The 20,243-nt window shown below is 50.3% G+C and overlaps 1 protein-coding gene across 2 annotated transcripts in view; it reads left to right on the forward strand.

Moving 5' to 3' along the window:
* LOC144717588 (actin filament-associated protein 1-like) overlaps window positions 1-17,420 on the forward strand; it is a 55,521-nt gene extending 38,101 nt beyond the window's left edge. For both annotated transcript variants that reach the window (XM_078593060.1, XM_078593061.1), the window contains 11 exons: window positions 975-1,157; window positions 2,684-2,806; window positions 3,606-3,702; window positions 5,314-5,496; window positions 6,849-7,078; window positions 7,679-7,824; window positions 8,449-8,917; window positions 10,884-11,196; window positions 14,544-14,743; window positions 15,688-15,840; window positions 16,567-17,420. In XM_078593060.1, the coding sequence (XP_078449186.1) occupies window positions 975-1,157; window positions 2,684-2,806; window positions 3,606-3,702; window positions 5,314-5,496; window positions 6,849-7,078; window positions 7,679-7,824; window positions 8,449-8,917; window positions 10,884-11,196; window positions 14,544-14,743; window positions 15,688-15,840; window positions 16,567-16,593 (2,124 nt within the window). In that variant the 3' untranslated portion in view covers window positions 16,594-17,420. The remainder of the gene's footprint in view (window positions 1-974; window positions 1,158-2,683; window positions 2,807-3,605; window positions 3,703-5,313; window positions 5,497-6,848; window positions 7,079-7,678; window positions 7,825-8,448; window positions 8,918-10,883; window positions 11,197-14,543; window positions 14,744-15,687; window positions 15,841-16,566) is intronic.
* The last annotated feature ends 2,823 nt before the right edge of the window (window positions 17,421-20,243 follow it).

Here is a 20,243-nt window from a genome sequence, read left to right on the forward strand (position 1 = left end):
TTGTGACTTGCTGTAATCAATGAAACGGCAAAGTCGGCTGGTACCACTGACAGGCTGTCCGGGCTAACAGAGGAGGCATCTGCCTTCGTTGGTGCCCGATTTGCCAATCCACATCTCTGTTTCAATGTCCAGGGAGTAAACAAAACAAAAAACATTCTAATTGGCTTTTCAATCTGTAGATAGACAAATATAAAATGGGTTTTGGATTGCCCTGTGAGCTCTGCACACAAATATCCATCCCATCCACCACCAACACCCCACCAGTTGTTTCCTTACTTAAGCCCAACGCAATTGTGGGAAGATGTGTTCACAACAACTACAATATTCTTGCTGCGGTCAATGTCTCACTTGTTGAATCAATTAAAACAAACAAACGAGTTTGGAAAAATAATGCACGTATTTTAGAACTTTTCCCAAAATGCACTTGTTCTTGGAAATAATGAATTAGCAGTGCAAAGTGCTCTCGCAAATTTGCGAATAGTACTTTTTGCTCTGGCTTGTGACTCCGGGGTTTTACCAAACATTTGATACTGACTGACAGACAGATCTCGTGCAAAAAACGCAATCTTAGATGGAAAGCGTCGATAATAAAAAGACTGCTGTGCCCCAACGCGTTGTTTAATATATAAACGTTCACATTCCCGGCCACCGTTGCGTGGTCTAATTGGTCGATGACTGTAATACCCCTTTTCCAAGTTGTCCAGTTATGAATAGGGTGAGTTTCGAATAGCAACACAACTTTATACGGCAGTTGAAATCATATCGTGCCATGTATGTTGAACTTTTTTCACACCGTACATAGCCAACCCGTGCGCATTGGAGTTGCGGGAACAAATCAGAAGCGCAGTCATCTTTACGAGGGTTGTCGTGCCACCCTCGCCCATCACGGACGGACGGACGGACCAAGCGAGCGAGCGAATGCGTAAGCCCCCAGCGCCATGACAATGTCCTCGCCTCCTCCGCGCCACACGCAGTGCTACAAGAACTCGCGGCAGAAGAGCCCGCAGCTGGAGCTGGCGCTGGGAGGCTGCACGGTGGCGTACGCGGTCAAGTCTGGCAGGCGGAAGACGCGGCACGAGATCCGCATCTCCCGCGCCGACTCTGATCCGCTGGTGCTCGCCGCCGCCAGCAGGGAGCACGCGGAGCACTGGAGGCAGGTGAGCATGGTGGCGCGTGACGGTGGCGTGACGGTGGCGCGTGACGGTTGCGTGACGGTGGCGTGACGGTGGCGTGACGGTGGCGTGACGGTGGCGTGGTGGCGCGTGACGGTTGCGTGACGGTGGCGTGACGGTGGCATGGTGGTGGCGTGACGGTGGCGTGACGGTGGCGTGACGGTGGCGTGGTGGCGTGTGACGGTTGAGTGACGGTGGCGTGACGGTGGCGTGACGGCGCATGACGGTGGCGTGACGGTGGCGTGACGGTGGCATGACGGCGCGTGACGGTGGCGTGACGGTGGCGTGACGGCGCGTGACGGTGGCGTGGTGGTGGCGTGACGGTGGCGTGACGGTGGCGTGACGGTGGCGTGGTGGCGCGTGACGGTTGCATGACGGTGGCGTGACGGTGGCGTGACGGTGGCGTGACGGTGGCGTGACGGCGCGTGACGGTGGCGTGACGGTGGCGTGACAGTGGCGTGACGGTGGCGTGACGGTGGCGTGACGGTGGCGCGTGACGGTGGCGTGACGGTGGAGCGTGACGGTGGCGTGACGGTGTGAGGGGCAAGGCCTAGCGAATGGGAAAGGTTGCAAAATTAGGATTTGGCGATTTGAGAATTAAGCGCGATGCTATTGCGACGTACTATTCAAGCAGTGAATGTTTGAAGTCCTGCGTAAGTGTGACAATTACTGTCACACTTCCTAATGTATTGGGTGTGCATTGAATATAGCTGTATATTTCATGATACGCATAGCAATAAACTTGCTATGGGTTTTATTATTACGCATTCAGTTTAAATGCCACGTGCAATTCAAATGTGTCGAATGCGTACTACGTGCAATGCTTAGCTTATTTGCAGCATTGTTTGGTTGCGAGTGTATTTCAACCTACGTGTGTGCACATATGCATGCACAGCGGGGGTATCGGTATATATCAGTTAAGGCGGCGCACCTGCAGTTTGGGGGGAGAAAAAAATCACCTTTACTCGTACACGGCGAAGGATGAGATTAAATGCTTTGCGTCCACTTTGATGTGTCGGTAACGTGGGGCTCGCGGGTGTTCGCCGAGCACACGTGCTCGCAAATTCTGAGGGATCTTAAGGGGGCTACATTCTTTGGAGCAGATGTTCCAGACTTGGAAGGCTCGTCTCGTGCTATCTCACATGATATCGTTCCCCGTGGCCACTTTGCGACACAAAGGCGGCCCTAGTTTTATTTTTGCCCGTGGGATTGCATTGTGCGGGTTTAAATGCCTCCCTCATTGCCTGCATGAAAAGCAAATGACCCTCATAGCTCAATGAGTTGACCCCGGCGTTCGCGAAAGGGGTACGGAGCGGGGAGGAGGGGTTGGTGGTGGTGGTGAGGGTAGGGTGCTGGACCCTTGGAATGCCGCGTGGCACGAGAGAACAACCATCGTGCCCAATCAAAAAAGGCGTAGGCACGGTGACCCCAGAACAAAGAGTCAGATGCCCGTGGGACGTTTTCTGGTGGAAAGTTTCCGTTCACCGCTCAAGCACAATCGCTCTCCACAGGTGCTTCAGGAAATCTGCGACCCAGAGAATAAAACGGCGGTGGCAGCGGCGGCGACGGCGGCGGCGGCGGCCGCGGCAGAGGCCAGTGGCACTCTGCCTCGGGCCAAGGAGGAGCTTGAAAAGGTAGAGGCGCCGGTCCAGCCTTTCAAACGCTTTGGCCAGTGTTTGTGTTTTTCATGTCAGCGAATGTTTGCGATGATTGCTAGTATGCGCCGATAAGTGTGCCAAGGTGGATTTATGGTGCCCACTCGAAAGCTCTGGATAAAGCTGCCCGGTAGAATTCCGTTCGGAAACCCATCGATTAATGATGTCTTCGCGTCAGCTTAAGAGTGTGCACGCACCATGGAAAAATCTGTTGTTTTCCAATGTGTAGGGAAATTGATAAAGTGAACCCCACAACACTGCACCACAGCGCACCATCACAGGGCACTGCACTGCTAGCTGGGAGCGGCCGCACATCTCCAAAGTTCCCCATCTGATGATCCACGAATGTACAGCCGTGCTGCAAGAGCCTGGCCACCTCGCAACCAATCACACCAGGGGTGCAGCTACATTACGTGTGTGTGTGTGTGTTGGCTGGGTGAATAGTCTGTTGAGGCTACACGGGGGATCTTTGTCTTGGTTTGCTGTGTGAATATATGTGTGTGTCCTGACTCTTTAAATGTGTGTGCTGTGTAAATGTGTGTGTGTGCTGACTGTGTGAATGTATCTGTGCGCTGGAGTACCGACAATGATAGGAACGCAAAACGTTGTGGGTGTCTCTTAGCAATTTCTAAAAAAAATGTTGGTGGTCTCCGGACACCCACAACATCCACAGCGGCCGTGCCCCTGCACCACACCGCACTACACCGCTCTGCAAACGGCGCGAGCGTCTGTGCGGGAGCCACGTGCAACCCTTCCGCCGTTGTTTGCCTGCTCGCAGAGGTGTTCCCTGGAGACTCCGGGCTCAGACGCTGAGAGCATCGTGACCGTGAGCAGCGGTGAGGGCTTGCCGAGCGACGCGGACGGGAAAGACGGAAGTAAGCTTGCGACTCAGCCGTGCGTGAATGCTAAGCGTGTGAATAGGTGCTCGCCGACGGGACTTGCCCCCAAGGGCCCGTCTGGCAAATACGGGGCCGTCCGTACGTGTATGCGTACAATAAGGTGGAATGGTAGCGATGGTAAGTTTTTTTTTTTAATTCAGTTAAATTAGTTTTTGATTATAATCCATGGATTACCCCGCGATGCGTAGGCGGCAACTTGTGGGGCTCTCTGGTAGGCGACAGAGGGCAGCGCAGGAAAAGCCATTGTACTGTACTTCTATGCTCACACAGGCCTGTGCTCCGTGCAATCACCAACCCACGCTGACCCATCGTGGTGAAATATGGTTAGTGGGCCCCCACATCCCAAGTGGCGTGGGGAAGCCTTATTCAAGAGGTGGCTTGACAAAGCGAACATACGTGTACGCACGCAATATAATTATAATAAGTTTGCTTGGTATTCACGTCATTCGCGCAAAGGCTTTTGTCTAGCCATCGAACAAAGACGCTCACTGCATCGCGCACTTTCAGATGCGTTTCTGCGGCCGTCTGGAACACACTTTCTCACGATATTAGAAAGTCACTGGAGCTATGCACTTTTAAGTAAAAATGTAAAACTTAATTTCTCTAGAATTGCTTTTTGCGTGTCGTCTACTGTCCTTCCCCCGCACCTCCTCTTAGCATGGTTGGCTATGTACGGTGCAAAATAAGTTCAACATGCATGCGTACATGCATTGCTAGATCACGGCCCGACTGCGATGGCGAATGCGCTCGCGGTACCATTTCTTGCCGTTACCCTCCTCCTCCTCTTCTTCTTCGTGTCTCCTATCCAACCTCTGTGGTCTTTTCTCAATAGTCTGCACAGGCCACCGCTTCTGGTGTTGGCATTGCCAAATCTTGAGGAGTGCATTGTGGTGCTGCAGGGCATTCATAAGATGGTCCATGGTTTGCTTCTCCTGACCAAGCACATTGTTCGATTGTGCAGAAGTCCCCCCCCCGCACCCTCCATGATTTCATGAGAGAGTTGCATCTGCCAAAACAATCTCGTGCCTGTTTAGGCTCCGTCACGTGAGCCATTTGGAATTGGAGCCGAACGCGAGCTCCTCACTGGGCGCAAATCCTCGCCGGCTCCATTCGGCAGTTTTGTCGCTTGAGTTTTCCCAACTCTTTTTGCCACGGGGAAGTTCTGGCAGACTCTGGTGATGTGGTCAGTGGTACGGTCGAGCACAAGAAGCTGTTTCTGGATGACATACGACGGTCGTGCTGGCTGATGGCCACGTAGCGGATGACGGACGGTCCCACTCCATGACTTGCCGGTCGTGGTCACCTGCTACTCTCCTCCTGATGTTAGGGGCCACTATGCCAGACAGTGCACATAGGCAGGCAACAGGGCTGGCTCTCAGGCACCCTGTTATGATTCCGCGCAATTAATTTGGTGCGGTGTCCGACACGTTCACTGTGGGATGAGCGTCGCCAGAGGTGGGGCACGCATATTGAGCCGCAGGGAAACAACGCGCTAAGGCGGTGGTGTGTAGAGTGGATGGATGTTACCCTGCTTGCTGCCTACTCATACCCATCCGGTCCCTTGCGCCATTGCCCCCCTCTCCTTAGGCAAAGCGGCCCGTCCCGGGTGGTCTCTCGGCAAGGCGACGGGCAAGAGGTTGACGCAGATCATCGGGCGACGACAGAAGAAGAAGGAGCTGCCCGAGTCTCCGCAGCGGAGCGCGCGGGGCGGCGGTTCGAGCGGCGACGGCGGCGGCGGCGTTGGTGGCGCGGGGGACGCCGACGCTTCTGGTACGGATGCCAGCGTCACGGCCGACCCCGCTGACGTGTGGTCACGTGCCACCGCGAGCTCGCGCACAACAAACGAACAGGGTTTGTCAAGTTTGGCGCGCGTGGAAAAAATTGGCTGAGCGCCGGCCAGCGCCATGGGAGACGTGAATAAAACTCTCTTCGCCGTGAAATAAGGGAGCGGAGAGGGGTGAATAGACGCTGTGCTGGTCGGGAGAGAGGCGTGCGCACACAAATACACCACGTGGATCCTGATGCAATGTGCATCGAGATTTTGCTGTGATCACGTAGTATTCGTTATTGTAAGGAAAACAATTAAATCGTGGCGATTTCTAGTCATGTGATGCTTCACCAGTCACGCAAATCGATTAATTATAACATAATTCAGTGTTAGTGATTCAATTGAAGAATCGATTTGATTTTCTCTTGTTGGTTAATGCCATTTTACTTATTTCCAATTTTCCGCCCTTGAAAAGGTTTGTTGCCTCCACTATCCTAAATTAAATATGCATCATCATTTCACGAAAGAATCGGTTATCAAATGCACGATTCGATTAATTAATCATGGACTTAGTCGAATTTGTGTTGGCCGGGTGGTTCAGAGGTCTGGGCACTGCTGAGATCCTGGGTTCGAATCCAGGTTTCAGCCACTTGCAGAGGTCGCAATTGGGTACCCGATACTCGTACCCTACCCGATACCCGGCTACCCGTACCTGGCCGGGTACGGATACGGGTACCCGTTTGCGACCCTGGTGGGGCCGGGTACGGGTATGGGTAAGGAATCAAAACCCGTTTGCGACCTGTGGCCACTTGTGATTAAACCGGATTCTCAAGTGTCGTGAGTTGATGGGCTTGGCAAAGTCACCAATGTGCAAAAAAAGTCCTCGATTAAAATTTGGGTTTGAGTGTAATGTAATAAACATGACTCTGTAGCAGGGTGGTTGTGAAAACGCGGAGTGTGTGGATTTAAAAGTCAATTGAAGGGGCCTCGGGGATATCTCTTCTGCACCAGAAGGCCGTTCTCTAACATAGTTGCAATTCGCTGCAGGAGTTCCAAACAGATTAATGGCCTCGTGACATGACACAGACAACGCAATTGGCTTAAAATTGAGGGTGGAGGGGTGGGTGCGGGGAATCCAAATACAGTTAAATAAATGTGAATCTCGCCCACAGTCTGTATTGAGGATGAGACACGCACATAACGACAGGTTATATATATTCAAAAAAATCCCAAAACAAATAGATTTTCATTGACGCATCATCGCGCGGCTAATGACACGTAACAAAATGACCTAACGACCGGTGGCTCTCCCTCCCGCCCTCCGTAACCGTCTCCGCGGAACCGCGCGCCGCAGGCTGCCTGAGCGTGCTGACGGAGAGCGGCTGGCAGGAGTGCTGGGGCTCGCTGGAGGGGAGCACGCTGTTCCTGGGCAGCGGCGGCGGCGGCGGCGGCGGTGGCGCCAAGGGGGAGCCCCCCGTGGGCAACGTCGCCCTGCACGGCTGCCGCTTGGCCCCGGGCCTCGTGCCCAAACATCCGCTCGCCTTCCGCCTGCTCCGCGGGGACAAGGAGGTCGCCACGCTTGAGGTTCGGCCGGCGGCGGCTCTCGCGCCGAACGTCCTCTTGTTTCGTTCGTTCGCTAGTTCGTTTGTCCGTTCACTCGAAGCGGCTCTCTCGTTCGTTTGGTTGTTCATTCGCTCGCTTATTCATTCGGTTGAACATCCCGCAATTCGTTTTTTTTATTATTTGTTCTTTTTTCTTGAGCAATCCTGTCATTCATTTGTTTGCTCACTTGTGCGAAGAGTCTCTAATTAATTCGCTCGTTCATTATGCTCGAGGCAAAGTGACGGTCGGATTCGACGCTTGTTGTTATTGTTGTTGAGTTCTCTCTCACCTGGTTAAAATAATTGAACTTAACAAGACTTCACTCACCACTGATGTTAGCCTCGGCCCAGGAACAAAACTCGGGTCACCGGTTTCACATCGCGGCTCTCGAACCACCACTTTTGTATGCATGCATGCAAGTTGAACTTCTTTCACACCGTACGCTGCCAACCACGCGAATCGGAGGTGCATGGCTGTCCGTCGTCGAATTTCTTCAGCCGCGCTATTTTGGCTCGGGCCCGACGGAGCCCTGCCTCTCGTCCGCCGACCGAGCGAGCGTGCGTTCATGTGACGCGGGTGCAGGCCGCCTCGTGGGTGGAGACGGGGCGCTGGGTGGGCCTGCTGCTGGCCACCACTGGCTGCGGCACGGAGCCCGAGTCGCTGCTCTACGAGCACGTCGACACCGAGACGTCGTCGCGCTTCCTGCACGCCGCCAAGCTCTCGCGCGGGTACGAGCGGCCCGCGGTGGCTGCGCCAAGCGGCGGAACGAGCAAACGAGTAGAAACACGCAAACGCATAAATAAATGAAGGGCCAACTTGGCGCCAGTCTCAAAGTACCGGGCCGGAAGTGTTTGTTTTAATCGGTGGGGGAGGGAGGGGGGGGCGGGAGGGTGTTGAGTTCAAACTCTTGATGTGAGTTTCAGATCGGCTTGCCGAGCGGTAATAATAACAACGATTTATTTACCCATTAAAAAGACCCATTGACCCTCAAGTCTTTTTCAGGAGAGTCCTGCTAGATTGGGATCGAGTTTGGCCAATTGCGTTCGCATCTTGCATGTGGGGGGAAGCCGGACTACCCAAATAAAACCCACACAAATGAGAGGGAAGACAATCAGCCCTGCCACCTTATATACAACATCTAGCAAGCCTGGGTGGTCACCTCTCCAAGCACTAACGAGGGTCAACCCTGCTTAGCTTCCGAGATTTTACAAGATTGGCTCCATCCAGGGCGATTTGGTCATCGGCGGCTGATTGTTTTCCCGAGTGTGAACGCTTTCCATTCCATCCGTGGTTTGAAGTTCAGCCGAACGATGCCGCGGCACAAACGACGCCTCCGAACTTTCTGTCGGCAGCATCAAGGTGCGGCAGGCATCGTCGCCCAACGTGTACACGGACGGCCCGCCGTGCCGCAGCAGGGATCACTCCCCGTCCGACGACCCCTACGAGAACCTCACGCGGGACGGCGCCCTCGCCCTCGCCGCCACCGCCGGCGGGGCCCTCCGCTCCGCGAGCGACGGGCCCCGCGACCCCGCGACCCCCGAGGAGCGCGCGCCATCGGAGTGGCCGTCGGTGCCACCGGCGCCGCCGCCGTGCGGGACGGACGGCGGCGACGGCGACGACGACGCCGGGCTGCGGGAGCTCGCCGAGGAGATCATGCGGGACATTGGCGGTCGCCTGCTGCACGATCCCGGAGACTACTTGAGCATCGCGCGGGGACTGGAGGGCGGCGGCGGTGGTGGTGGCGGCGCTGGCTCCTCGCGGCAGTGGGACGCTGCCACTGGGGAGGGGCACGAGAGAGATTCTCCTGCGCCCTGCGACAAGGTACGGTGAAGTAATAATAATAATAATGACGATAGTTTTTTTAAATATATATAAGGGTGATGTCATGACATAAGAGGTTTGCTGTCAGAAAGATGTGGCACTACTTGAGCATAATTGGCACAAGACAGCGGAAAGTGGAAACAAATGACGCAATGTGCAGTGGGCACCTACCCATGGATTGTGATGATGATGATGATGTAGATGATGTAATGGACTTAAAATCCCGAAGTCACCAGTTTGATGCCGCCCTAGGGCGCGGCAATTGCGACACGTTGCACGCTTATTGAGCTTCCCACCGCTTCTCTTCACCCAGCGGTGTCAATGGGTTGGCGGCAGGTTAGTCGATCGTCAGGTCGCGAGCGGTGGGCTAAAGTGTGGTAGTGACCACATCTTCCAAGACGTATGGCCAGCATGGAAGAGTAGGCCAAAAATACCTTCTGGAGGGCCTCTTCAAGAGGTCCCCGAAGTGAGAGTGTTTCCACCAATTGCAAGGCCTTGCCTAATAATTTACAGTCCTTTATCAATCCACTGCTGGCCAAAAAGCCTCCTCTGTCAGTCATGGAGGTAGATTGATCAGCACACCGATCAGTGCAGGTTGGAGAAGTCACTAGGTATCGTATTCAGATGCGAAGGGTGGCAGTGAAATTATTGAATTCGTGTCGCCCGCTCTCCGTCTCGTTGATGATAGTCATTAGTTTTGGCTGTTTTCCAGCACTCTGGTGCCATCATTTAAAGACGCCCTCTTACGGAATGCCACGCTCTTAAACGCAAATGAGATGTAGATTAAACCACGGGAAATGTTCGTTTCGTCCGCTTAGATTTGTCCGTGGCTCCCAGAGTAATTAAAATGTGCAAATATCAGACAAGACCCATTTGTTCCCTGGCACGTGGAATCTTCTAAAGCGCCACCCAGCCGACGCAGTAAACAGCGAGAGTGCATACTCTCACGTTGTGTCTGCCGGCCACTGTGTTAATTGCCGAGCAAGACGTTGTAAAAACATCCTTCGGTTTGAGAGAAACAGGAAAAGGTTGGAATTAAAATAGCCGTAAAATGCGATATAGTGAGCCCTAAATTTAGAACCAAAACCTTCGCAGCCGCAGCTGCAGTTTCCTTTCCGTGCATTTGAGAGCTGACGGCATTGTAGAAAAAGCTGTAATTTCGTTTAAAGCCGCCCACAAAATAAATTATTAAACCATTGTTTCTCGTGAAATAGCAACATTTCATAGTGAAACAGATGCTGCTAGCGCCGTGATGTCATGAATAAAGTACTTTGTTCCACACTCATTCAACAGTTTTTTTGTATATTCTTATAATCGCGATGCATGATTTATGCGAGTTATTTCATTTAAATTAAATGGTAATGTCACGTCTAATCTGCCAGCGAAAATGAGACAAGAAAGAATCAACTCCAAACCTGACCTTGAACCAGGTTTGGATTTTCTTTAGGGGCTCCCGTTCCTCCCCCCCTGCTTGTCACAATGGAAGTGACCAAACATCCCAAGGCAAAACTCTCTTGACCCGAGTGTTTCCTGTGGACGTAAATTGCGTTATAATTATTATTGTTACCCTTAGGGTGCACAACACGGCATGGAGAGGGGAGGTCTTTGTTCAGCAATTGACAAAGGAGTGAACTATTACGATTGTTGTTGTTATGATTATTTTTAGTATTTGGTCTTTCCAGTCTTGCCTGTCTGACTGTACATTCATAACACAGTATCGACGGTGCACTATAACTCACGTGAATATGATGCAATATGAATGGATCTGTATATATAAATTTGTGTTGGTATTAGAGAGTAACCCCGTTGAAACTTGGTCATTCATCAAAAAGTGGCGCAAAACCTGGACACCCAAACCCGACGGCTACTCATCGACTCTCATGCCGCTAATCAAATTCATCCGAAAGCGAATGCTCGACGGGGAGCGTTTGTTTCATCCACGCTGCTTGTGCCCCGCGCGCGTCAGGAGACCGAGCGAAGCTCCTGCGACGTCGACTCCTGCTCCTCCTCCACCACCTCCTCCTCCTCGTGCTGCGCGGACGCCAGCGGCGCGAGGGGCGACGCGCCGCGCGACAAGGACGGCAAGAGGAGGGCGGCGCTGCTGGCGGAGCCGAGCCTAGGCCAGCGCTACGGGCGGCGGCGCGTTGAGGCCGACGCCGCGCGCCTGCAGGCCGAGGCGCTGGAGCTGCAGCGCCGTCGCGAGGACGTTCGCTCGCGCCTCTCCGAGCTGCGGCGCGAACGCAGGGAGGCGCGCGAGGCGCCGGAGGCGAGGCAGGGCGGTACGTACTCGGGCCCACCCCTAGGGCCCACCCCTAGGGCCCACCCCTAGGGCCCACCCCTAGGGCCCACCCCTAGGGCCCACCCCTAGGGCCCACCCCTAGGGCCCACCCCCGCCAACGCTGCGCACGTGGCCTCCACGCTGCCGCCCTGAATCTCCTCGTGCTGCCCTCGCCGTGTCTCCCGTGCCGCTCCACCGCGCCGAGTCGTCTCGTTGATGCGCGCGTTTTCGTGCGGGCGTGCGCTCATAATGGGGGCTGTAGGGCTGGATGCACCGGTGGTGGTGGTGGTGGTGGTGGTTTATCAATGTTGGGAGTCTCGTCTTATTTTTACGCAATTATATTTTCACTTGTGCTATCGGTGCAAAGTCGTGCTCACAACTTTCATGCCTGGCATCACATCAACCTTTGTCAACGATTGTCGCTGGAAGTTGATGTCAAAGAACTACTTCTGAAATTATTTAAAAAGCACACTATGGGTGCACCTTTTATATTTCCTGCAACGAGTGTTCACTTGTTATGTAAACACAAATCGGTAATTCTCAGCTAAAGCAGGCCAAGTGGAAAACCGAATTTGATATGTGACTACTCCTTGGTTCTTTCGGTAAAGTCACGTAGAAAGAAAATACATTTAATATTAGAATACGACGTTTCGATGGCAACACAAGCAATTGTCAACAGGTAGAACTAAATTTGAGAGGGAGACAAAACACAGACATGGAGACACATAAACAGACACATGAGCAGAAAGAGACAACACAGAGACACACACAGAGAGAGACACACAACATAGATACACAGAGACCCAATGCCTCTGTGTCCTGGTCTTATTTTCTTTCTACGTGACTTTACCGAAATCAAGTTTCATATGTAACGGGTTTTTTTTAGCCGTCATTAATGACCAGGCTGAGAACTGATCACTGCTTATCACTCACTTGCATTTGTAAACCTGGTGTTATCATGGGCGGCTGAAACTCAGATCCATTCCCAGGAATTTAGCGGTGCCGGCTTGGAACCTCAACGCCTGAGCCGCCTAACGACTACAAATGTTGATCATCTGAGATGCGTTTTGGTAAAAGTGGAATACTCGTCGAACGCTAATATTTCCACTCAGAATATGAAACTCATGGTAATGCGCAGCACCAATCAATCATCTAGATTGTAGCTGTTGCAAATAAAAAAAGAACCCTTTCATGAACGACACACATCTCGAGGCAGAAAGAGACAAAAATAGTCAACCGCAAACCATTTGTAACAATGCGATTTTGTTGTGAAGAGGAAACAAATCTCAATTGATACATTGTCCACACATATGTAATGCCACTGGCATTTTAACCGCACGAGCAATTGGTCACGATTTTGCCCCTTGACCCAACAAAAATTCCAGCTGTGGGAACTATCAATTTCACTGCAAGTGACAAGCGGTGGACACAACTGTAAGCAAATTTCACGATTTATGGCTGAAGCTACAATTCCATGAACCTGCGCAGGCATTTTTGTTCCACTTCATTTTTTTTAATATCCCTTTCCTGCTCGCTTGTGATTTTTATTGACTGTGATGCGTTCGGCTAAAGCGCTGCCAAAATTGGATAAAATGCTGCCACTCTGGGATCTTTTTTTGATGGGAATGTGTCCTGCTTCAGCGGTTCACATCATTTCAGAGCGGGGAATGTTGCCACTGTCACTGACCCCCGCGGTAAATTTTACCCCCCGCTCCCCCCAGCTACAGCGCAGTAGGGCCACCGTCTGGTAGAGGGATGGTTCGTTTGCCTTCACAGGTAGCATCGCCGATGCAATGCCCTAAGACGCAGCCAGGGACGGTGTTTCCTAGCAATTGTATCAGAATATTTATATTGGAGGAATCCGATGAGCTATAAAGCTCTTTTTCACAGATGTCCAGTCATGGCGGACAAGAACGTTTCAACCACAAACAGTATCAAAACATGACAGTAGTGCAAATTGCAAGAAAGATAAACATTCAAATAAAACTAGACCATCACCATCCTCCCAGGCAATGCCCACTGAGGTATTAACCAGCTCTCCAGATGTTTTGATGACGAAATTATTACCTGTGAGTCTCAGGACTCGTTTTCAAGAGGATCCTGCCAAGTCTTCACAGTAGAGGGCTCTGTGTGATCCCATTTACAGGTAGCTTTTCCGCATTGGGATGTTTGGCCAAGACTTGTGTTGCACCGTGTTTATTATAAGCTGTGCACTGGCGTTTTATACATTAATATATGGAGCTAACAATACTGTACCCAGTTTTTTTAGGCAACTGATACAAACGAGGCGGTAAATATTTGACCAAAAAAACAATAATTGGATTTTGAGTTAAATGAATACCCCCAAACAGAACCGGCCCTAGACCTTTGGGGGCCCTAAGCAAAATTTGGTTGGAGGCCCCTTTGATGTATGATTTTTTTCACCCACTAGCTAGCAGTGACTCTAGGGGGCCCTCTGCTGGCCACGGGGCCCTTTGCAATTGCAAGGGTCGCTTAGTGGCTCGGCCGGCTCTGCCCCCAAATGTGACAATGCATTGAATCACTCGACGGGCGTATCTACTTGTCTGCTTGCCACCATGGTAGTGGATATACCGCCCCCTGCTGACCAAACACGTGAATTGCCAACCTTCCAATGGGACGGTCATCATGTTCGTGGTGGTAGTATTGATGATGATGAACCAGACAACAATCCATTTGCGTAACCTTGTTTAAATTGGATCATACAAAACCTCACCCGGGGGCATGATATAGTCAGCATTAAACCAACTTTGAATATTAAATGCAAGAGGGGGCTGAGCCCCCCTCTCCGAAGCTACAGGGCTATAACCAGGAATTAATCTCAGCCGGATGCGTCTCTGGGTCAGCAACCCGGACAGTTTTTCCACGCCTGGCACACCACAACCAGTAAACTTGTCACTACGGCTATGGCTATTAATCATGTGCCCATTCCTATCTTCAAATTTTTTCACTCCGAGATGACTGGAAGTTGCAGGGTGGGTCCCGTTCACCACTAAATCTCGGAACGCGCAAACGGTTAAGCGCGAATTATATATCGAGAGCATAACGCCGTTGTTTTTAAAGACATTGTACTCACCGCAGAGAACTGTAGCAACAGCTGTCGACAAACTGTGCCACACGCCCTCCCGCAGGGCCTTGTAGGAGCCTAGGTACTGATAAAGTTTCGAAAACATACGTGCGTCATCGGAACGGAATCGGAAGGAAAAAACTGACGACTTACACGTACGTCATCGTGAACGGAAAAGTGTTAGCAGCGACCCGGACGATATCCATCGATATCCCAATCGCTGGACGGAATTGAAACGGCGGCGGGTGTCCGTGTGGCCGCAGACGGGGGCGCCTCGGGGGAGACGGAGGCGGCGGCGCTGCGGCTGCTGGAGGAGCGGTGTCGCGCGTGCGAGGGCGAGCGCGTCGACTTGGAGCTGCGTCTCATTGAGGTGATGGAGCGGCTGAAGCACGCGCTCTCCGGAGGACCCTCGCTGGGGCTCACCATCTCGCCCCGGCCGGCCGAGCGAGACGCCGTCCCCCAGGTAAAATGGCCGCCGACCGTCCTTCATTGCCGCCGCGACGGTACCGATCGTTCCTACAAGGTGCGCGGCCGTGGCCCGTCACGTGCTCGCCGAGCTGCGTTGGCTTCCGGCTGCCGAACGAATACGCGCTCATTACACGCACCAGTGCTTGCCATAAACGGACCACAATACCTTGCTGATCTCGTCAAGCGAGCGTAAACCATCACGCGAACTCCGGTCATCCTCGCAGCAGCAGCAGCTTTTGGTTGGACGAAGGTGGTCACCGCCATCGCGCGTTTTCAGATGCGCTTCTGTGGAACGCCCTTCCGTCCGATATTAGGGAGCCACTGGAGTTATGCACTTTCAAATCTTAATTGAAAACTCATCACAACTCCCTTATGTTTTTAGTTTGTTGTCCTTCCCCCGCACTTCCTATTCGCACGGTGGGGTGCGTACGGTGTGAAATAAGTTCAGCATACATACATTACCGTAAGGCTGTTCTGTTGGCATCGCCTGGCAGCATTGGTGAAGGATCAGGGTTTTGTCCTCGTTTACATGTTGGTCGGTTTCATGCACGACTTGTGATAGGGGTTTCCGCAATGCAGTGATGTGTACGGCGTATCGAACGATATTAGATTCATAATAATCGTATCGTCTGTTTCAAAATGTAGTTATCTTTTCTTTTTACGTATTTTATGTCATCGCAAAATGTTTCTGAAACAACAAAGTTAGGAAAAAATTGTTATTGCCCATCCTTAAAGTAAGTACTCGGCAAGACATTTCATTGGTGGTTTTATGACATCATCAATTTTGTAGTTTGTGTAGTCATCGTCAAGTTACGTTGACCGGCGGTGACGAGACCAACAACTGTTCTGTGCGTGTGTGCGTCTGTTGTGTGCGCGTGTGCGTCTGTTGTGTGCGCGTGTGCGTCTGTTGTGTGCGCGTGTGCGTTTCCTCCGCCAAAGGTGCCCGACGGACGTCGGAGGGACTCGCCCTGCTGCGACACGGCCGACTCGGAGGTGCGACTGCTGCCCGTGAACAGCCAGGCCGCCATGCGGCGCCGTCCTCTCTCCATCTACGCGCTCGCCTGCTCCGGCGCTGTCCTGCAGAAGGCCAAGGTACGGCGCCTGAAAGTCAACGGTGCACGGGGTGCGTTGGTGTCTCTGTAAGAGCCTCCTCGGTACGGGGGAGATACACGCTAATGTCCTACGGCTGTCAAACGGTCTCGGTTCGGTGGAGCCGGTGTCAGTTTCAGAAAAGCTGTCCCCAATGTCCTGAAACGTTGGCGTAAATTGAGATTTTTTTTCCCCCCCAGTTTGGAATGTTTCTGGTGTGGTGCTTGATTCATGACATTGGCAAAAGGTGCTTGGCTACCTGAGTGGTGGGCGGAGTTAAGCAGAGTAGGCGGTACCAACGTTAGCAAGAGACTACCGCCTCGCTGTGAGCAGGGCTAGTGGTTGAGTGGGTGGGGCTTTAGAAAAGTGGGTGGAGCTGCCAGCGAGCCATGTGTTGGAGTTAAGCAGGGTGGCACAGTCGTAGCAAGAAGAGCCTGGGTTCGATTCCCGACTCGGGTGACGTGCTGTGTGGAGTTCGTATGTTGTCCTCCTGTTCTGCATGGGTTACCCTGTGGGTTCTTTGGTTTTCTTCTGAAGTTGAAAACCCACAGTTTAAACTGGTATTGGCCAAAATGATCTGCAAATTCCTCACTTTGGATTAAACACCCAGCAACACCGCTGCCTCCGACAAATACCGGGCAGGACCCTTCTGTTAAAGAGTCTTGAGACTCGGTGAGTCTTCCCTCGGTAGTAAGATAACAGTAACCCGTGTGTTTCTGTTGTGCACAGGAGTGGGAGACCAAGAAAGGAACGTAGAAATCTGGACGAAGTCTGTGACGATGGTCATGGCCATTGCGGTGCGATTCGCAGTCATAGCGGACTTTGCTGTTTGCAAAATCTTCACACGGTACCCCCTGTTTGCGGTAACTCGACAGCTTGCATTCCGAGCCCTTTGGAGAATCGAGGTACGCACTAAACACTTGCTGGGATAGCGTTCTTCAACGGAAGCCAATGCGGAGATTCACATGCTAGGAGAGGGACTGAATCTGTCTTGTGATTTTGAAAATATTTTATCATGAGTACCCGCATACATTTACCCACACTTAACTATGCATTGCAGTAATTACATTTTTTTCAACTACTGCCTGTAAGAGACCACTTAATTTTTTTTGTTTCAGTGTATTTAATGTAAAATAGGAGTCAATAGTATTTATGTTATTTCCTTTGAATTAATTTTGCAACTATTAATCACGCCTAGTAATGTACGTGCCTTTTGATAACTCCAAATATATCTTCATTCTTTAATTTGCTAATATCGTTAAACATTTATCTTTTTATATACGGATGTATATACTGCACCCCGATTATATTAAGATGTCGTCGGTTCGTGTGCATACTTGCGAAAGCCATTGACGTCAAGTATGCGTTTTTAATGGCACCAACACTGCAGGTCAAGTGACTTGGTTAATTTTGTGCATTTTAACGGCAGACTCCACAGTATTTGTATATGGACGCGAGTTCTTTTATAAAGTCCGAGTGTGTTTTCTACTGATGTTTCAGTGCTGTCTGTTCTGGCACTAAACGTTCTCTGAATTTTATAAAGAAGAAAAAAATAAAGTTCGTACAAAATTGAACAACAAAAAGTTTGCCGCGGAAATATTGTTCGTGTGTGTGATTATAATAATTGGGGATGGGAGGATGCTATGTGTGTGTGGCGGCAAGAGACTACACCATACTATATCCACTAAAGAATGAACCGGTGAACTGTGGTTAAAATTAATGTCTGCACTTACATGGAACTAACTTAAATACAAATATAAAACGACCATGAACTATTTTTTTTTACCAGGTAAGGCCCACTGAGCTATATAGCTCTTTTTCAGAAGCGACCTGGCCACAAATGATAGCTCAACAAAGTGGCTTACCACGTGGAAAATTATAGCAGCCAAAAACTCTAAACACATATGGAGAAAAAAAAACGGAGGACCCAGACAAAAACCCACGCGACTGTGGGGAGAACATGCAATCTCCAAATATCCAGGTGTCGAACCCATGTTGTCCTGTAAACCAGCCGAGGTAGCTAACATCTCGCGATACACTTGACTTTTTACGAGTGTACAATATGAATTTAAGTTTAACTTTACTGTGATTCCCCCGCTTTCTCTCCTCACCTTGTGCTTTAACAGTTGACCTGATTTTGTTGAGCTACATGGCGTGGTGTCGTTTATAGACCAGACCCAGGATAACAAGTGAATCTTAAACATCGGTGGTGGGGGAAAATATCAGTCGGATGGCTAAAAGAAAGTGAAATTGAAATAAATTACGAGTTAAATTAATTTTTTTTTAATTGCATGCAAAAATGCATTGCATGTTTGCATGCCAATAATATGGCTTACTTAATTTGAATGCTCTCAGGCCACAGAATACGCTGCTGCAGTAGTCTACCACGTGTTCCTCCTGTGGTGATCTTAGCGCCTCTTTGCCAAGTCCAGCTTAGAGAAAGTTTCCTCTCTAGGCTGTGCTTAAATGCCTGCTGGTGATTAGATTCGAGGGGCCTAAGTCCAATTAGCTGTAGCCACCCGCCACCTCTGTTTAAATCAAGATGCCTGCTAATTCTTAGGCTAGGCACACACAATTGTTGGGATGTTTGGACAATTTGAGTTTGTGAATTTTTGACATGTTATGGAACAAGATTCCCTCGAGAGAGAGCACATGCATACAATGAGTAACAATTCAATGCTCAGCACATATGTAGGAATCTATTGTTTTATGTACCGCCATTTCCTAGCCAGTTCACAACTTATTCCCAGGCTATGAGCCATCCAAGTGTTAACCACCCTCAACCCAAGATTGGGGTGTACCAAATTAGACCTGTCTTTCGATACGACCCTCAGCCATTCAGCCAAAAAAGTTCGAGTCTGTAGGGCTTTTTTCTTTTTTACAAAACATTGTCTTTTTCAACGGTTCAGCCACATCCAGGATCTTATGAGACATCTCCTTTACCAGTGGCAAAATATAGTAATAGGTTTTTACCCTTTCAACTGGTACAAAAACTGATACCTTTATACAAGGGATCATGTTTGCAATAACCACAACACAAGCAGTCAAAATGCAAACAAAAAGAAACAACTCTGATAATGATAATGAGTGCATTTCATTATCAAAGTTGTTTCTTTTTGTTAGCATTTTGACTGCTTGTGTTGTAGTTATTGCAAACATGATCTCTTGTATAAAGGTATCAGTTTTTGTACCAGTTGAAAGGGTAAAAACCTATTACTGTATCCAGGATCTTATTTAACATGGACTTTGCCTTTTGGTGTGATGTTACTCATTTACGAGCACAGTACACAGTTCACAGCTGCTATGAATGCTGCCATTAATTTACTGGCAAGGTGATGTTTGGTGATTGTATCAGTTCAGTTGCATGTGTTTGGAGAGACAACTGTGTAAAGCTGCTTTTATTGCCAATATCATTTGAGTGATGGATTGGTTAAGTTATTTATCTGTACTATTCCACGGTTCTTTGTCAACTCTAGTCAGATGATTAGGTGAAACCAAGACAGTTTATTTATTTTCCAAACTCGATTGGGTTGTCGAAATAGATTAATCATTCTCTGGCATTACCAGGTGTTAATTTATCGTGGAAAATGTCTGAGGCCTCTATCCCAGAGATCCCCTCCCCTCCTGCCCTCCCTACTCCCTACCCGATCAACAGGGGGGAATATTTTTAGAACAACGGCTGAGATTAAAATCAATGGGCATGAAAATAATGATGTGTGTATGTATGTGAACTTCTTTCGCACCGTACGTAGCCAACAGTACTATTCTGAGGTGCGGCGGGGGTGACTACAAAATAAACACAAAAATAAGTTCCAATGAAATGAGTTTTCAACATAGATCATTAGCCTACACGCCCTGTTCAAAATAGGGTTTAACTAGTAGGGCCCCATACATGTTGTTGCCTTGCCTGCTTAGGCAGGAGACTTGGCAAGTATGGAAGAAGGCCGGTGGTCAGGAGTAATGATGGAGTGATAGCCAAGGATTGGAACGAGTCGGAGAGGATGGAGCGATGTGTGAAGTTGCTCAATGTTTGATAATATTTCGGGATCGTGAAGAGATGCCAGCTGCAGGCGGATCAGCCGTGGCTGATGATGACACTCGTCTCTGCGCCTTCGTTGGGGCAACGTACAGACACAATATGCAAATTAGGTACTGAATATCAAGTGCAAATTCTCACACCACCGCGAGCCACCAAGATAAAGAATAGCGGTGTGAGTCAGCTGTGCACTTAACGGACGGCGTTAATGAATAACCGCGCTTCCGTTAATTTCCGTGCTTGTTAAAGAGGTGGTGGATTGGTGGAGCCCGTTCGGTGCTGATGTTGCTAAAAGTGTTCTGAGCTCAGATATCAACTCGCTTGTTTGCCCGTCCTAGGACGGAAGCTGTAATATTTACGGAAAAATTGA

The sequence above is a fragment of the Lampetra planeri genome, chromosome 4, assembly GCF_965212315.1.
Source record: "Lampetra planeri chromosome 4, kcLamPlan1.2.h2, whole genome shotgun sequence".
NCBI classification, from domain to species: Eukaryota; Metazoa; Chordata; class Hyperoartia; order Petromyzontiformes; family Petromyzontidae; genus Lampetra; species Lampetra planeri.